We start from the raw sequence: 13,157 nt of genomic DNA, 5'->3' as shown, positions 1-13,157 counted from the left end.
GAAAGCCCAATCAGTCTTTTTTCAGCATTGGCAGTATAAAAACAAAATCGGGGAGTGCGGCAAAATGCTGCCTACCTACTTTTGTTTATACAGAATGCGCCTTTTTTGGGGCAATGGGGGGCGTGAGCAAGTAACAAAACATGTAGCTCAGCGTGTGACGTAACCAGTGACGTGGGAGGGAAGCCGCGGCTGGTCAGTCCTTCTGTGATTCTCTCGTAAATCGGCTCGTTCTTCACCGTCCCCGTCATCTGACGGTTAATGGCCTCTTCGTTTGCGAGGACGAGGAGGGCGCGCAATGCCTTGTCTCCCCAGTTGCTCATCTTTACAGTGTCTGTCAGGTTTGTGTTTCCCTCTTGCTACTAGCTGCTAATTCCTGCTATCAGCTGTTTCCTGTTTATCCACCGCCAGTGGGTCGCACGTGCGGCGTCATCAACAGCTCCTCCCACAAGTCATCAACAGCCCCTCCTGTTGCGGAAGGCCGCCTCGGTCTGTTTAAACTAAAAGGGTTTCGCCAATATGACTACCCTACGAGGTGGAAAATTGGGCACCTCGGATCGACTCGCCAATCTGGCTCTGTGTGTCTGAATGCTCGTAGCTAGCCGGCAAAACGGCCCAACATTCGCGGAAAATCTGGCAGTGTAAAAGGGGCTTTAGATAGGCAGGGAAAACCCTGACTTCTGTCATTTGTGTGGGTTTCCTTCAGCAGCTCTAGATTGTCCCCAGTTCATCGACATGCAGATTAGGTGAACTGGAAAATGTAAATTGTCTGTAGGTGTGGATGGGGTTGTATGTTGGCCCTGGGTTGAAATCTGTCTCTCCCACTGAATGGGGGGTAGACTTCAGGTCTCTGCAGCCCTAAGCCAGAAAATAAGGTTTAGACAGATCGTAATAAATGATTAAATTAGTTGAGCTCCAAACTAAGTGAGAACAAACAACCTTTATTCCAAAAACGTTGGGATGCTTGGTGTGTTAAACGTACACAAAAACAAGATGCAATGATTCCAGTGCAGCTATTTACATGGAATTTAGACCAGACATTAGTATTAACCCAATAAAACCACACAGATAAAGATTTTTTAACATTTCAATCCATAGAAATTATGTCCAGTGTAGTGGAATGACAGGAAAAAAGTACTGAACACACGAACTGAATCTTATTAGTATTTGGAGAAACTAATATCTCAGTGTCTTTAAATCTTGAAATGTTTGTGGGCCCAGTAGTGGATCTTGAGAAAGAATTTCACTTTAAGAACTTTTATTTACAACAAAAGAATAGAGTTTGCGTTTGAACATTAAATATCTTTTCTTTGTACTGTATTCAATTAAATATAGATTGGAACGGATTTGTAAATCATTGCATTCTGTTTTTTATTCATGTTTAACACAGCGTCCCAGCTGTTTTGGAATCAGGGTTGTATACACCATTTAAGCCATTTTAACTTGAATATCTGAGGACTGTGGGATGGCAGACATGAAGGCACGTTTCAGGATTTCCTGACATTTTTAGAGGCTTAACACTTATCTGATTAATACCAAAAAATCTGTTACCTGCAGCCCTACATACACCGATCAACCAAAACTTTAAAACCACTGACAGGTGACGTGAACAGCAAACTATAGTGGATGCCACTTGACACGCCCCAACCGCCCAGCGAACATGACAAAGAGCTCAAGGCCTTGACCTGGCCTCCAAATTCCCTCAATCCAAATCTGATCGAGCATCCTTGGGACATGCCGGTATGTCATTTCGTAACCCACAGGACTCGAAGGATCTACCGTGACTTCCTGTGTCCATACCTCGACATGTCAGAGCTATGTCCAATCCGTACAGGCCCCACCATGGATCGGCAGTACATCTGGGGTACTGGAATGTCCCGCAGATGCTCAGTCAAATTGGGATCTGGGGAATTTGGAGGCCAGGTCAATGCCTTGAGCTCTTTGTCACGTTCCTTGGGTCATGACACCACTTATCTCTTCAGATTTCCACCATGCTTCCATTTTTTATCAACTCCTCGTAGCTAATCACTCCCAAACTGTCTCTCTGTTGGCTCTCCTCAGGTCGAGTCGGCACTCCCCACTTCATGGCCCCAGAGGTCGTCAAGAGGGAGCCATACGGCAAACCGGTGGACGTGTGGGGATGTGGCGTCATCCTCTTCATCCTCCTCTCTGGCTGCCTTCCTTTCTATGGCACCAAGGAGCGTTTGTTTGAGGCGATCATCAAGGGAAAGTACAAGGTAGGAGCCGATCGACAAGACACCATCATCTGTGTGAATGTGTTTGTTACTGCGCTGGAGCGGTGACATTTAGCTGCAGATAGGCACAATAGGAAACTCCTGTTCGTCGCTTTGCTGCAGTGTGTGCCAAGGTTGAGCTCCTAGTAGTTTTTAAAATTCATTTTTCATTTGTATTTCCTCTCCTGTCGTCTTCTCCCTCTTGCCAACCAGACATAACGTGATACAGCCCTAATTAATGAACGCCTGCTCTGAGCTATTTTTACTATTACCTCCTCATATGTATTCCTAATTTGATGTTCAGTGAGTGCATCAAATTACACACTACTTCGTCTCTTCACAAAAGCCAGTGAGAGATGGTGAATAATCTGATAGGCCTGTTAAATTCTCTGTTTTCAGCTGAGAGTATGAATTTCCTGCTTGGTGCGCTAATCTGTGGCAGATGCAGTAATGGCAGGCGGCTTGATGGACGACGCCGTGCTATCCTCCATCATGCTGCTGCCGAACAGCTGCTGCTGAACTCACAGATTTTATTTTGAAAAATAAAGAATGAGCGGCGCCAACACTGCAGCTTTACCGTCACATAACAGACGAGAATTGAAAAGTGTTTGCCAGTGCTCTACGTGCTTCTGAACGTGTCGTCCTGCATGTGTTGGCCCAGATGAACCCGCGCCAGTGGGCCCACATCTCTGAGAGCGCCAAGGACCTGGTGAGACGCATGCTGATGCTGGACCCTGCTGAGAGGATCACCGTCTACGAGGCCCTCAACCACCCCTGGCTGAAGGCAAGATCACACACACTCACACGTAACTGCTTGTAATAAATTGACCACAGCTTAAGAGCCCTCACTGTAGGTTATTGTCTGTATCCCTTTGTGGTCGTGTGTAACATTTAATGTTACATTACACATTGTGTGGCTATTTGGTGTTTGAGCCCTAGCAACTCAAAGTCACCTCTAACCACTGGCCTCACTGATGCTGACTCAAGAACACTTCCTTCTGCATGGAACCACAGCCCTGCTTTCACATCCGCTCTGAGACTGCTCTATTGTGTTTGCATGCTGATGGTCGCACCGTTGTGTAAATGGTTTCCACTTGTGCTAATATCTGTGTTTGTGTGTGTGTAGGAGAGGGACAGGTATGCCTACAAGATCCACCTGCCTGAGACAGTGGAGCAGCTGAGGAAGTTCAACGCCAGGAGGAAGCTGAAGGTCAGCGCTGTGTTGATGTTACACTCTGAGTCAAAATCGACCGGGTCATTGCGATTACATCTAAGACGAGAGGAAGCAACGCCTCCTTCGCAGTGCGCAGCTGCTTCTGATGACCCAGATTAATTTCTTGTCAGATGTTTTTCCAAGATTACGGCCTCATCTACAAACACATACAAAGCATGCGCACACACCCCACAGCATTGAGGCTGTCTGTAACAGCCATGTTACCCCTGCTCTGTTTCCCAGGGTGCAGTGCTGGCTGCTGTCTCCAGCCACAAGTTTAACTCCTACTATGGCGACCCCCCAGAGGAGCTACATGACTTCTCAGATGACCCCACCTCCTCAGGTACATCACACAACGGATCTACATCTGGCTTTAGTTACCAGTTTGTTTTTCTTCTTCTTTTTCTTCCTCTTGTTCTTCTTCATCTTATTAATATATATATATATTAAATACAGGTAAATAAAACACACAACACACATGCCAGAATCTTTTAATGGAAGATATTCTACAAAATTACGGCCACTAAAAACAACTTAACATGTTTAACACTGAACAAATCATCATTATGTAGATTCTGTAATAACCCAGGATATCTTCTCGCTATCTGGTTTGAATAACCCTAACATTGGCCATCTTGATAACCGGTACTACGAAGCTGGTTATCAACCAGTTCAGCCCACTCTGGGTTTTCATATCTAGCCACAAGCATGTTCATGTGAAAGTGGCGGGGGTGTTAATTGCGAGCGTCAGTCAGGCTGCTTCATATGATATGATATAGAGATGAAACGGTAGTGATAGACAGAGAAATGTCAGTGGCGCAGGATGAAAGCGACAAACTGAACAAACACTGAAAACACCACACAGAAATTTACCGTCATCCAAGACTTAAATGACGAGCATCAGTTGCCACAGTGATTTACCCAGTAAAAAGAGAACCAGCTTCGTAGTACTGAAAATCAAGCGTTAACCCTTAAGTTACCTCGCTAACTCCAAATCCTGTTTCATAGTGCAGGCCTCAGATCGTCTATTGTCCACATGCTGCAAATTTGTGGACCAATATCTACAATTGGCAAAGGCCATTTAACATTGATTTTAAACTTACACCTCTAACATAATATTTGGTGTTCTGGATGATTAATAAAAAAATGGAAAAATGAAATGAAATGAAAAATGATTAATAAAATTTTTCTTTTGGTAAAACATTAATATTTAAAGCTGAATCAAGAGCTAATCTGAATCTGACTTGCATAAAAAACACATTGTGAAGCTCCTTTGGAAAAAGTATTTGCTACGAACCATTAAAAAGTAGCACAACGATATTTGAAATGGGAAAAAAATTGCTCTTATAAAACTCTAAGAGCCTGTTAGACCTACATTTTAGTGATCCGAACACAAGTAGACAGCCGAGACAACATGGCGGTTCACACCTGTGTTGTATCGTGTCTCCAGCTATGTTTAGTTTTCATGACTGTCTATGTCACTTACGCTACAAGGTCAAAGAGCCCCATGCACGATTATTACATCCACGCTTTCACTCACTGCTCACTAGTCAGTACAGCTGGATCAGGATTTAACAGGTTTCGTTCCACAGGGCAAAGCAGTGGGTGGTCACACTACACCCTGCACTGATAACGTAGTCTTTAGTACTATTCAGACGGGATTAGTTTTACATAGGGATGTGGACTAATGTCAGTTTACCACAAGATGTCTGTGATATAAATGTCTGATTTACACAGGACAAGAAATCTCCGTAATTCTACCAGAGATGGGAGCGGTAACTCGGTTTGCACCTGGGCGTCATCTCCCTGTCGGCATGTGTGTGCTACGCTGATGATTAGCCCAGTATGAAAACTTGCCCATGATCAGGATTGTGTGTACACAACGATTAGCAACATGGATTTATATTAGGCCTACCTAACACAACCAGAAGTCTCTGAAAAGTGCTTTCTTCTCAACCTTTTTGATTGGTCTCCCACGACTGCCGACATCACCGGAAAAACGCGGAAAAATGGTCGTAAACAGGATGTGACGAAATATTTACACACATTTTTACAGAGGATCACGTTCACACGGGATTAATACTACCCGAGGTATTTTCTCCGGACCGTTTTACAGAAGATAAAAGTTGCCATAATTTTTTCCGTAATGATTACAGACATGGCGCGTTCGGACGGGACTAAAATCCCTGGTAATAATTACTTCACCCCGCGTCTACACGTTAAACTAATTGTCAGGGATGCACCAGGATGCATTAGCATTTACACTGCCAAAGATATGTGGTCAAATGTTTCTCAGACTACCTCGGCAATGGTTGGAGTGATAAGATCCCAGTGCGTATTGGTCGTCCACTTGTGATCGGATCACCCAAAACGCATGTTAAAACCAGGTGGAAACAGGCCCTAACCTGTCATACGAATTATTTTAGTTTCTAAATGCACTGGTACTGTGACTACTATTAGTCTAATTATTTGAATTGCTGAAGGGATTCTGAAGTTTGTGCAGGTGGGTAAAGCAACCTAAAGGAGTTAAAACATGCACTGAATTGTCAGATAATGTCACCTAAAGGACAGTAAATGTTGCTACTTACAGTCCATGGGCCAGACCAGATTTCAGTACCACGCAAGGTGGCAAAACTTGGTAATAATTTATGAAAATGTTCATGTGTGCAGATGATATTTTGGTATGATAGACATTCCTGAGTGGCAGCTGTGTCACAGTAACCAACTCATGAAGTGAACCACCCCCTAAAGTAAACTGCATTTTAGACGCTGGTGCATATCCTGGTTTAGGCTCATGGTCAGGACATTTTATAATATTGTGTTTGGTGTCATTTTAAAGGGGGCCTTCTTGATTTTCACTCAAGCCCAATTGTAAATCTTTCTGACTAATATTGAGGTAACTGTAGCTCTTCAAACAGCCACTTGGCCCATGGACGAATAAGAGTTAGTCCTCCCGACACTTGAACGTCCACTGGAGGGTCATGTAAGGTCAAAGATGAAACACGCATTTACGCCAAAGGCCACGTTCACTTTCTAGCCCAGTTTCTATTCTCATGGTTTCTTTTTTAGTGTCTTAATGTGATCCCCAGCTGTCTGTGCAGAACTTCCCCAGCTTGGATGAAGACAGGTGTTGCCCAACAGCCTCACTTCCCTGTCTCAGCCACAAACTTTCACTTCCTTTGATAAAAGAACTGTACCCGGTAGTATCAGCGTACAGAAACCACTCGTGTTGCTGCCATAAACTGTAGGAAATGAGCGGCGTTTTATTATCAGCTTCTAAATCAGTGCAATGAGCTAAGCTACATTGTTTGCTTATGTTTATCTGTAGCCTCTGTAGCCGCTGCAGCCAGGTCTGCTAATACCACCACACATGTAGTTTCTGCTGAGGCTGGCAGTCTGTTGCAGTCATGTTTCCTGGTGACTGGTTTATTTTTGCCTTGGTAGACCTCCAGACATGATGCTGGTCACATCCTTGTGTCGTATAGGAGGTGCTTGCAGCCAGCAGCTCGGCAGCTTTTCGGATTTTCTCTCCGTGTTGCTGCTCTTTGCTCTGTTTCCCCTGTGCCTCCTTTTATTACCAACCTGCCCTCCTGCCTCCTCACACTGCCCGCTCTCTGACTCTCTTCTGTCTGTCTGTTCTCTTTCTTTATCTGTCATTGTGAGGTGTTAAAAGTCTACATCCATAGCTGCAGTAAACTTCCTCTAATATCAGCCTCTCTTTCTTTGGTGTTGTTTTTCTTCTGCTGTGCTGTCTCTAGGACTGCTAGCTGCTGAAAGTACGTATCCCTCCCCCATACCCATAGAATCTTGATGTGTGATATCATCATGACTTCATCACTCGCTTTTCAGTTGCATTTTTTTCTTCTTAGTGTTAAATGATGTGGGTCCAGATCCTCCAAAATGGCTTCCTCTGTGTGTCCGCCTGTCCCCTCTCCTGTCCCTTTGAGAAAACTCCTATGGTTTGATGAGTGTGCTTTTTATCCAGATGCTCACTCTGATGTGCTGTTTACATGCATTGTCATTAATCCAGTCACAGGAAGCTCTGTAAACACAAATATTGTGGTTGTTACCTTGTGAGACACAAACAATCTGATAGGATAACATGGTTAAAGGTCGACTCCATCAGGGTTCTTTTCTGCCTTAGCGTTAGCGAAAAGCAGTGATGTAAGAGTGCTGATAATAATAATAATTGTTTGCATTTTTTGGCAGTAGGGTCGTCTGAGGTCAGTACGTTTACATGTACACAGTAGTCGAGCTAAACTCATAGTTCGGCTAATCAGTCAAGTCCGACTTCTCGTCTTGTCTGAGTATATGTGCAGAAGAGAAAATCGAATTTCTGACCAAGTACGCATGACTCCGCCTCGATGGGCGGCGCTGTGTCCTTTTTTAAAATAGTGCGTATTGAACTAGCTCCGGTTGACCCAAAGAGGAAGCTAACAACGAATGAAGATGGCGGAGCATGGATGTAGTTTCCTCGTCCGTCTAGAAGTGCATCTTCTGCTTCTTGGTGTTTGTTTGTTTGTTTGTTTTTGCGGGAGTTACTGCACTGCTGCTACATCATCTCCTTCTTATTTCAGGTGAAGTGGTGGATGCGCAGAACATAAATGCAGCAAGAGTTTGATTTTCAATCGAATTATCTAGGTGTGTTAGTCGAGCTACGGATAGTCCAGTTTCAGTCGGACTAAGCTGTTTATGTGCATTTAAAAGTCCGGTTTCAGTCGGACTAAGCCGTTTACGTGCACTTAAAAGTCCGGTTTCAGTAGGACTAAGCTGTTTACGTGCATTTAAAAGTCCGATTTCAGTCGGACTAAGCCGTTTACGTGCACTTTAAAAGTCCGGTTTCAGTCAGACTAAGCTGTTCACGTGCATTTAAAAGTCCGGTTTCAGTCGGACTAAGCCGTTTACGTGCATTTAAAAGTCAGTCCGGTTTCAGTCGGACTAAGCCGTTTACGTGCATTTAAAAGTCCGGTTTCAGTCGGACTAAGCTGTTTACATGCATTTAAAAGGGTCCAGGGTTCGAATGCGGTCGCAAGAGGTTCCCACCGCTGAATCAAACGTGATCAGATTCTTGAAGGAGGCTTCAGGATAAGAGAGTAACTCCAGAATCTGAGCCAAGTCCTCATTTAGGGGCGCGTCTCAAGCCTGTTGTCGAGGGGAGGTTCCAGACGTAAAAGCAGATTCATTCACTGTATTACCTTGCGGTCAGACAGCCCTTTGTGACATGGAGCTGAAGCAGCTCTGTCGTTCTCCTCAAAGTCAGACTCCTTTGACAGAAACCGGAATATTGCCTCACAGATCATGGGAGTTGCTGGTCTGCCACTGCCTCAATCAGAGGTATAACTTATTTGAAAGATCAGTAACACAAAATACTCAAAAGGCACAGTATGGGACGTCATGCAGAAACCTACATCAGGTCACTTGGTAACACATTTAGAAGGGCTTGGGAAAATAGCATCTTGACGCTGAAACATACCTACATTGAACAAAATGTGAATGATCGGATTGAACACTTATAGAACACTACTGACAAGCTATAGGATGATATAAAAACCTCATCAGGTCATCAGGTTTCTGCTTAAGTTCTGCTTAGATTTTAGTTTTAAAACATGTATCTTAATTGTTGATTGAACAGTAAGATGGCTGAAGCCAGCACATGTTACAACTCCTCGACATCTGTACACTGCACCCTACTTTATTTCAGCTGCCTGAATGTTTAGTCTTCCAGAAAATTACAGAATTGTCGTTAAATCTTAAAGTTCTGTTTGGTCATTTGTTAAACAATTACCATGGAGTGTTAGCAGAACAGTCATCTCAAGCACAATGTTATTTAGCTTATGTTAAATTAATTTCCTCGAGGAGCTGAATGCAATTTGTGTTTCATGAGCTTTAAACCAATTATTGATCTGAACATGACTGAAAATCAATTAAGGTAATTGTTTAAAATGTGTTTCCCACACTGGAGTGGTATGATGCATGTAAACAGACGTATAACGAGGTTTCCCCAAAGTTATTAACAGCTTACACGCTGTTTTCTCCTCTGCTGTTTCTCTTTCATGCCTCACAGTACGAGCCGAATCAAAGTCTCATTTGTTCTTCTCTCGAGCCCATTATGAGCCCAGCATTATACATGTTTGTAGATGGGATTATTTTCTACATATTCATCTTTCATCTGTTATTCCAGGGTTCTCTTGTTAACCGAACACAGACACTGCTTGTTATCCTCTTCAAGACTGTGTTAAAGATTCAGCACTTTAAAAGTTTCAAGGATGGAGTAATCCACAGTCTCTAATTTAACACATGAAATATTTAGTAACTCATTTGTTACAGATAGAGGTCACTCCCTGGTGGTGTAATATCATCCCACCTGCCGCTGATCTATTCTGTGGTCATTTAAGGATCAGCTTCTTCTTGTTTCATACAGTACATGTGTGTGTGTGAAGGCGACACTTTAAGCCTGAGAACACTTTTTAAGAGACAGTATATCAGATTTGAGTTCTTTTCCTCTGCATATTTTTGCATTTTCCACTTTTTAAAAATCTATATTCTGCATTTTTCTGGGGCGCACCGCTCCTTACCCATCATCCTCACTGTGACTTTTTGAAGTGACTTTCCTCTGATGTTATATTGATGCCATATACCGCTGTTTCTCTGGTTTTGCTGCATGTGTGGGCGATGCAGCAGGTACTTGGGGTTAAATAGTTCTGAGTGTTTGTGCGTGTTTTTACGTGTTGTGATGTCTGTTGCTTGTCGTCTTTGTTTTGTGGTTTTGTTTTTGCCTGTTTGTGGATGTGTAACATGTGGTGTGTTTGTGAATGTGTGTGTGTGTCATGTTCAGTGTTTGCATTCTGTGTCGTGTTGGATGTTTGCAGGGACTGCTCGGTGTACTTGTGAGTGTGTCTGTTCTGTATGGCTGCGACTCGGTCCATATAACTTCTGTATGTGTGTGTGTGTGTGTGTGTGTGTGTGTGCAGGGGCAGTATCACAGGTTTTGGACAGTCTAGAAGAGATTCACGCACTGACAGACTGCAGTGAGAAAGACATGGACTTTCTCCACAGTGTCTTCCAGGATCAGCACCTCCACACCCTGTTAGATGTGAGTACACCACACTGTCTGTCTCTGTAGTACCAAAAGTGCCCAGCAGGTGTCACTACAAGATTAACCTACTTGCAGTATTTGTCCATCATGTCTTGCACATGTGGTAGTGTTGGGTCTTTCATATTTAATGAGGTACACTTGTCAAGTTCTTACATGTTTGTCATTTCAGCTTTATGACAAAATCAACACCAGGTCGTCCCCTCAGATCAGAAACCCTCCGAGTGATGGAGTGCAGAGAGCCAAAGAGGTGACGAACTCTCTGCTCATGTTCACTAAACAAGGGACACTTTCAGATTGCAGACTGGCATCTTCTTCATGTGGTTTTCAAAGCTACAGTTGGTAACTTTTATTAAAAAGAGACAGATTATCTGTGGAACAAATCGTGCTACTTCTTCTTCTTATAGTGCGTTTAATTGCATTTACAAGAATCCACCTTGGCTTACGCAAAACAACCAATCAGAGCTGAGAAGTCTGCAGCCCTTTTTAAATAGGAATTGTGCAAATTTGTAGGAAAGCCCAATCAGTCTTCTTTCAGCATTGGCAGTATAAAAACAAAATCAGGGAGTGCGGCAAAATGCCGCCTACCTACTTTTGTTTATACAGAATGTGCCTTTTTCGGGGCAATGGGAGGCGTGAGCAAGTAACAAAGCGTGTCTTCAACACCCCCTCCTGTGGCGGAAGGGCGCCTCGTTCTTTTTAAACCAAAAAGGTTCCGCCGATATATCTACCCCTACACGCTGGAAAATTGGGCACCTCGGATCAACTCGCCAATCTGGCTCTTTATTTTTATTGATTTTTGAACATACTTTTAAAATAACAAGAACAAAAATCAAACGAACAAAGAAATCACACATGGCTGCCAGACATCTTCTTGTAAATAAGAGGAGGGAGTCCAAATGTCTTTGATAAAAGGAGAGGTGATGATGGGTTTTGTTCCGATGTATTAAACTGTGAGAGTATTATTTATGTCCGAGAGTGCATTCCACTTCTTGTCAACAGGCTGAGGAAGCCACCAAAAGAATCGGACAATGGGTTAGATATACAATTAATGGGAGACAAGTCAGGTTAATGCTTCTACAGTCACATATAAAGTCAATTCTCCCCCTTTTTTTCCCCAAACTTTGCTTTTCGTTACCTCAGACAGGAAGTGAACTTTTTCATTTCATATTAGTCCAGTCATCTACATTGAATTTGTGGTTGAGCTGTGAGGTTGAATTTCACGATCAAAATAGAGTCTGAAAAAGTCTGATTTTTCCAGATCATATATGTCTGACAGTGACTGAAAACTCCGCAGGTTATTCTCTCCCATGATTTTACAGTTTGAGGTAGTCCCCCTAAAAGTCCAGTGATTAAATCTCTGATCCAGTCTCCCGGGAGGAAATGCTGTGTCATAGGCTACCCATGCAGCAACAGAATCTTGATTCATTTTTGATCAGTGGTGCCGAGTTTGACAGTTTGACTGAGACTCCTCGGCTCTGACTGGTTGTTTTTGTTCACGTGTGTCATTAGAAGCACTACAAGGAAGCAAAGGAACGTGAATTTCTTCAGAGGTTATTCGTCTTATATGCTGCTGTGTGGATATAGCGACAGGTTCAACAAATATGTGCAAGTCATTTTTATAAAAGTTACCAACTACAGCGTTAAACGTTTAATAATCTAAGCAACACCATCAGATACTGCGCTTTGATGTGTTAATTCTTATAAAGAGCATTTATTATGAGCAATCCTAACATCTTTCTACTTGTCTTTCTTTTCTCCACCAGGTACTGGAAACCATCTCCTGTTACCCAGAGAACATGGAGGCCAAGGAGCTCAGGAGGATCCTCACACAGCCACACTTCATGGTGGGATACTACAGACACTCACACAGCAACACAGCACACTCGTATTGTTTTGACAGGATGAGACTTTTTGGGGCCTGTGCATGTAGAGCATGCTTATTGGTGTGTGAGATTACAAGCCACTGTGTCAGAAGAAGGCTTCTTTGACAATCCACATAACTCCCTCGGCCACAAAGCTGCTTAGCACCTGAGCTTGGCGAGAGATAGACACATGGAGAGGGAAAAGAAGGGAGGCAGAAGCATTAGAGCGGCAGGGAGAGCTGAAGGGCTTCAGCGTGGATATACTTGCGCGGTGACCGTCAATGGCAGCATATTTGTCAGATAAGTGTAGTGGCTTTAAACAGACCTGAGACGAACAGAAGAACAAGATGGAGGATTTAACTGACAGACATAGAGAGTGAATCTGAGGAAGTCAGTAGTGGATTTCATGCAAAGGTAAAACACTGTGTAGCTTGTTCTGTAGCTGCAGTTTTCATCTCAGTAATTGGATGGAACAGCAACAGGGAATTTATTTCGCTGAGTGCACGACTAGACGTTTACTGCATGTAAGTTGTATTGTTTCCATTGGATTTATTGTCACTTACAAACCTGCACGGCGGCTAACTGTAGGATGATGCTGCCATTCATTTAGCCCAGTTAGCAGCACAGCAGGCTGAGGTGTTTCCCTCTGCTTATTCAGTCTGTGACACTTACTGGAGCTGTCACAGTCACGCCTCAGGTTTGCTTCAATCCAATTAGCCTGTCCTGCTCTCTGACCTGACCGGCTGGGTTTTTCA

General features: G+C 43.4%; 2 protein-coding genes across 11 annotated transcripts in view; one reads left to right on the top strand and one right to left on the bottom strand.

Moving 5' to 3' along the window:
- Positions 1 to 7,444, bottom strand: part of LOC126401990 (probable G-protein coupled receptor 34) — an 11,791-nt gene extending 4,347 nt beyond the window's left edge. Inside the window, exon 1 of the mRNA XM_050063616.1 lies at positions 7,242 to 7,444. The gene's annotated coding sequence lies outside the window, so the exon portion shown is untranslated. The remainder of the gene's footprint in view (positions 1 to 7,241) is intronic.
- LOC126401988 (peripheral plasma membrane protein CASK-like) overlaps positions 1 to 13,157 on the top strand; it is a 54,925-nt gene that overhangs the window by 26,271 nt on the left and 15,497 nt on the right. For 4 of the 10 annotated variants that reach the window (XM_050063612.1, XM_050063610.1, XM_050063607.1 and 1 more), the window contains exons 7-14: positions 2,059 to 2,234; positions 2,893 to 3,015; positions 3,358 to 3,441; positions 3,688 to 3,787; positions 7,203 to 7,220; positions 10,413 to 10,537; positions 10,710 to 10,787; positions 12,304 to 12,384. In XM_050063612.1, the coding sequence (XP_049919569.1) occupies positions 2,059 to 2,234; positions 2,893 to 3,015; positions 3,358 to 3,441; positions 3,688 to 3,787; positions 7,203 to 7,220; positions 10,413 to 10,537; positions 10,710 to 10,787; positions 12,304 to 12,384 (785 nt within the window). The remainder of the gene's footprint in view (positions 1 to 2,058; positions 2,235 to 2,892; positions 3,016 to 3,357; positions 3,442 to 3,687; positions 3,788 to 7,202; positions 7,221 to 10,412; positions 10,538 to 10,709; positions 10,788 to 12,303; positions 12,385 to 13,157) is intronic. The other 6 variants (XM_050063613.1, XM_050063611.1, XM_050063606.1 and 3 more) reach the window with 3 other exon arrangements.

This window comes from Epinephelus moara, chromosome 15 (genome assembly GCF_006386435.1).
Source record: "Epinephelus moara isolate mb chromosome 15, YSFRI_EMoa_1.0, whole genome shotgun sequence".
NCBI lineage: Eukaryota > Metazoa > Chordata > Actinopteri > Perciformes > Serranidae > Epinephelus > Epinephelus moara.
This window is presented reverse-complemented; position numbering and strand designations above follow the sequence as displayed.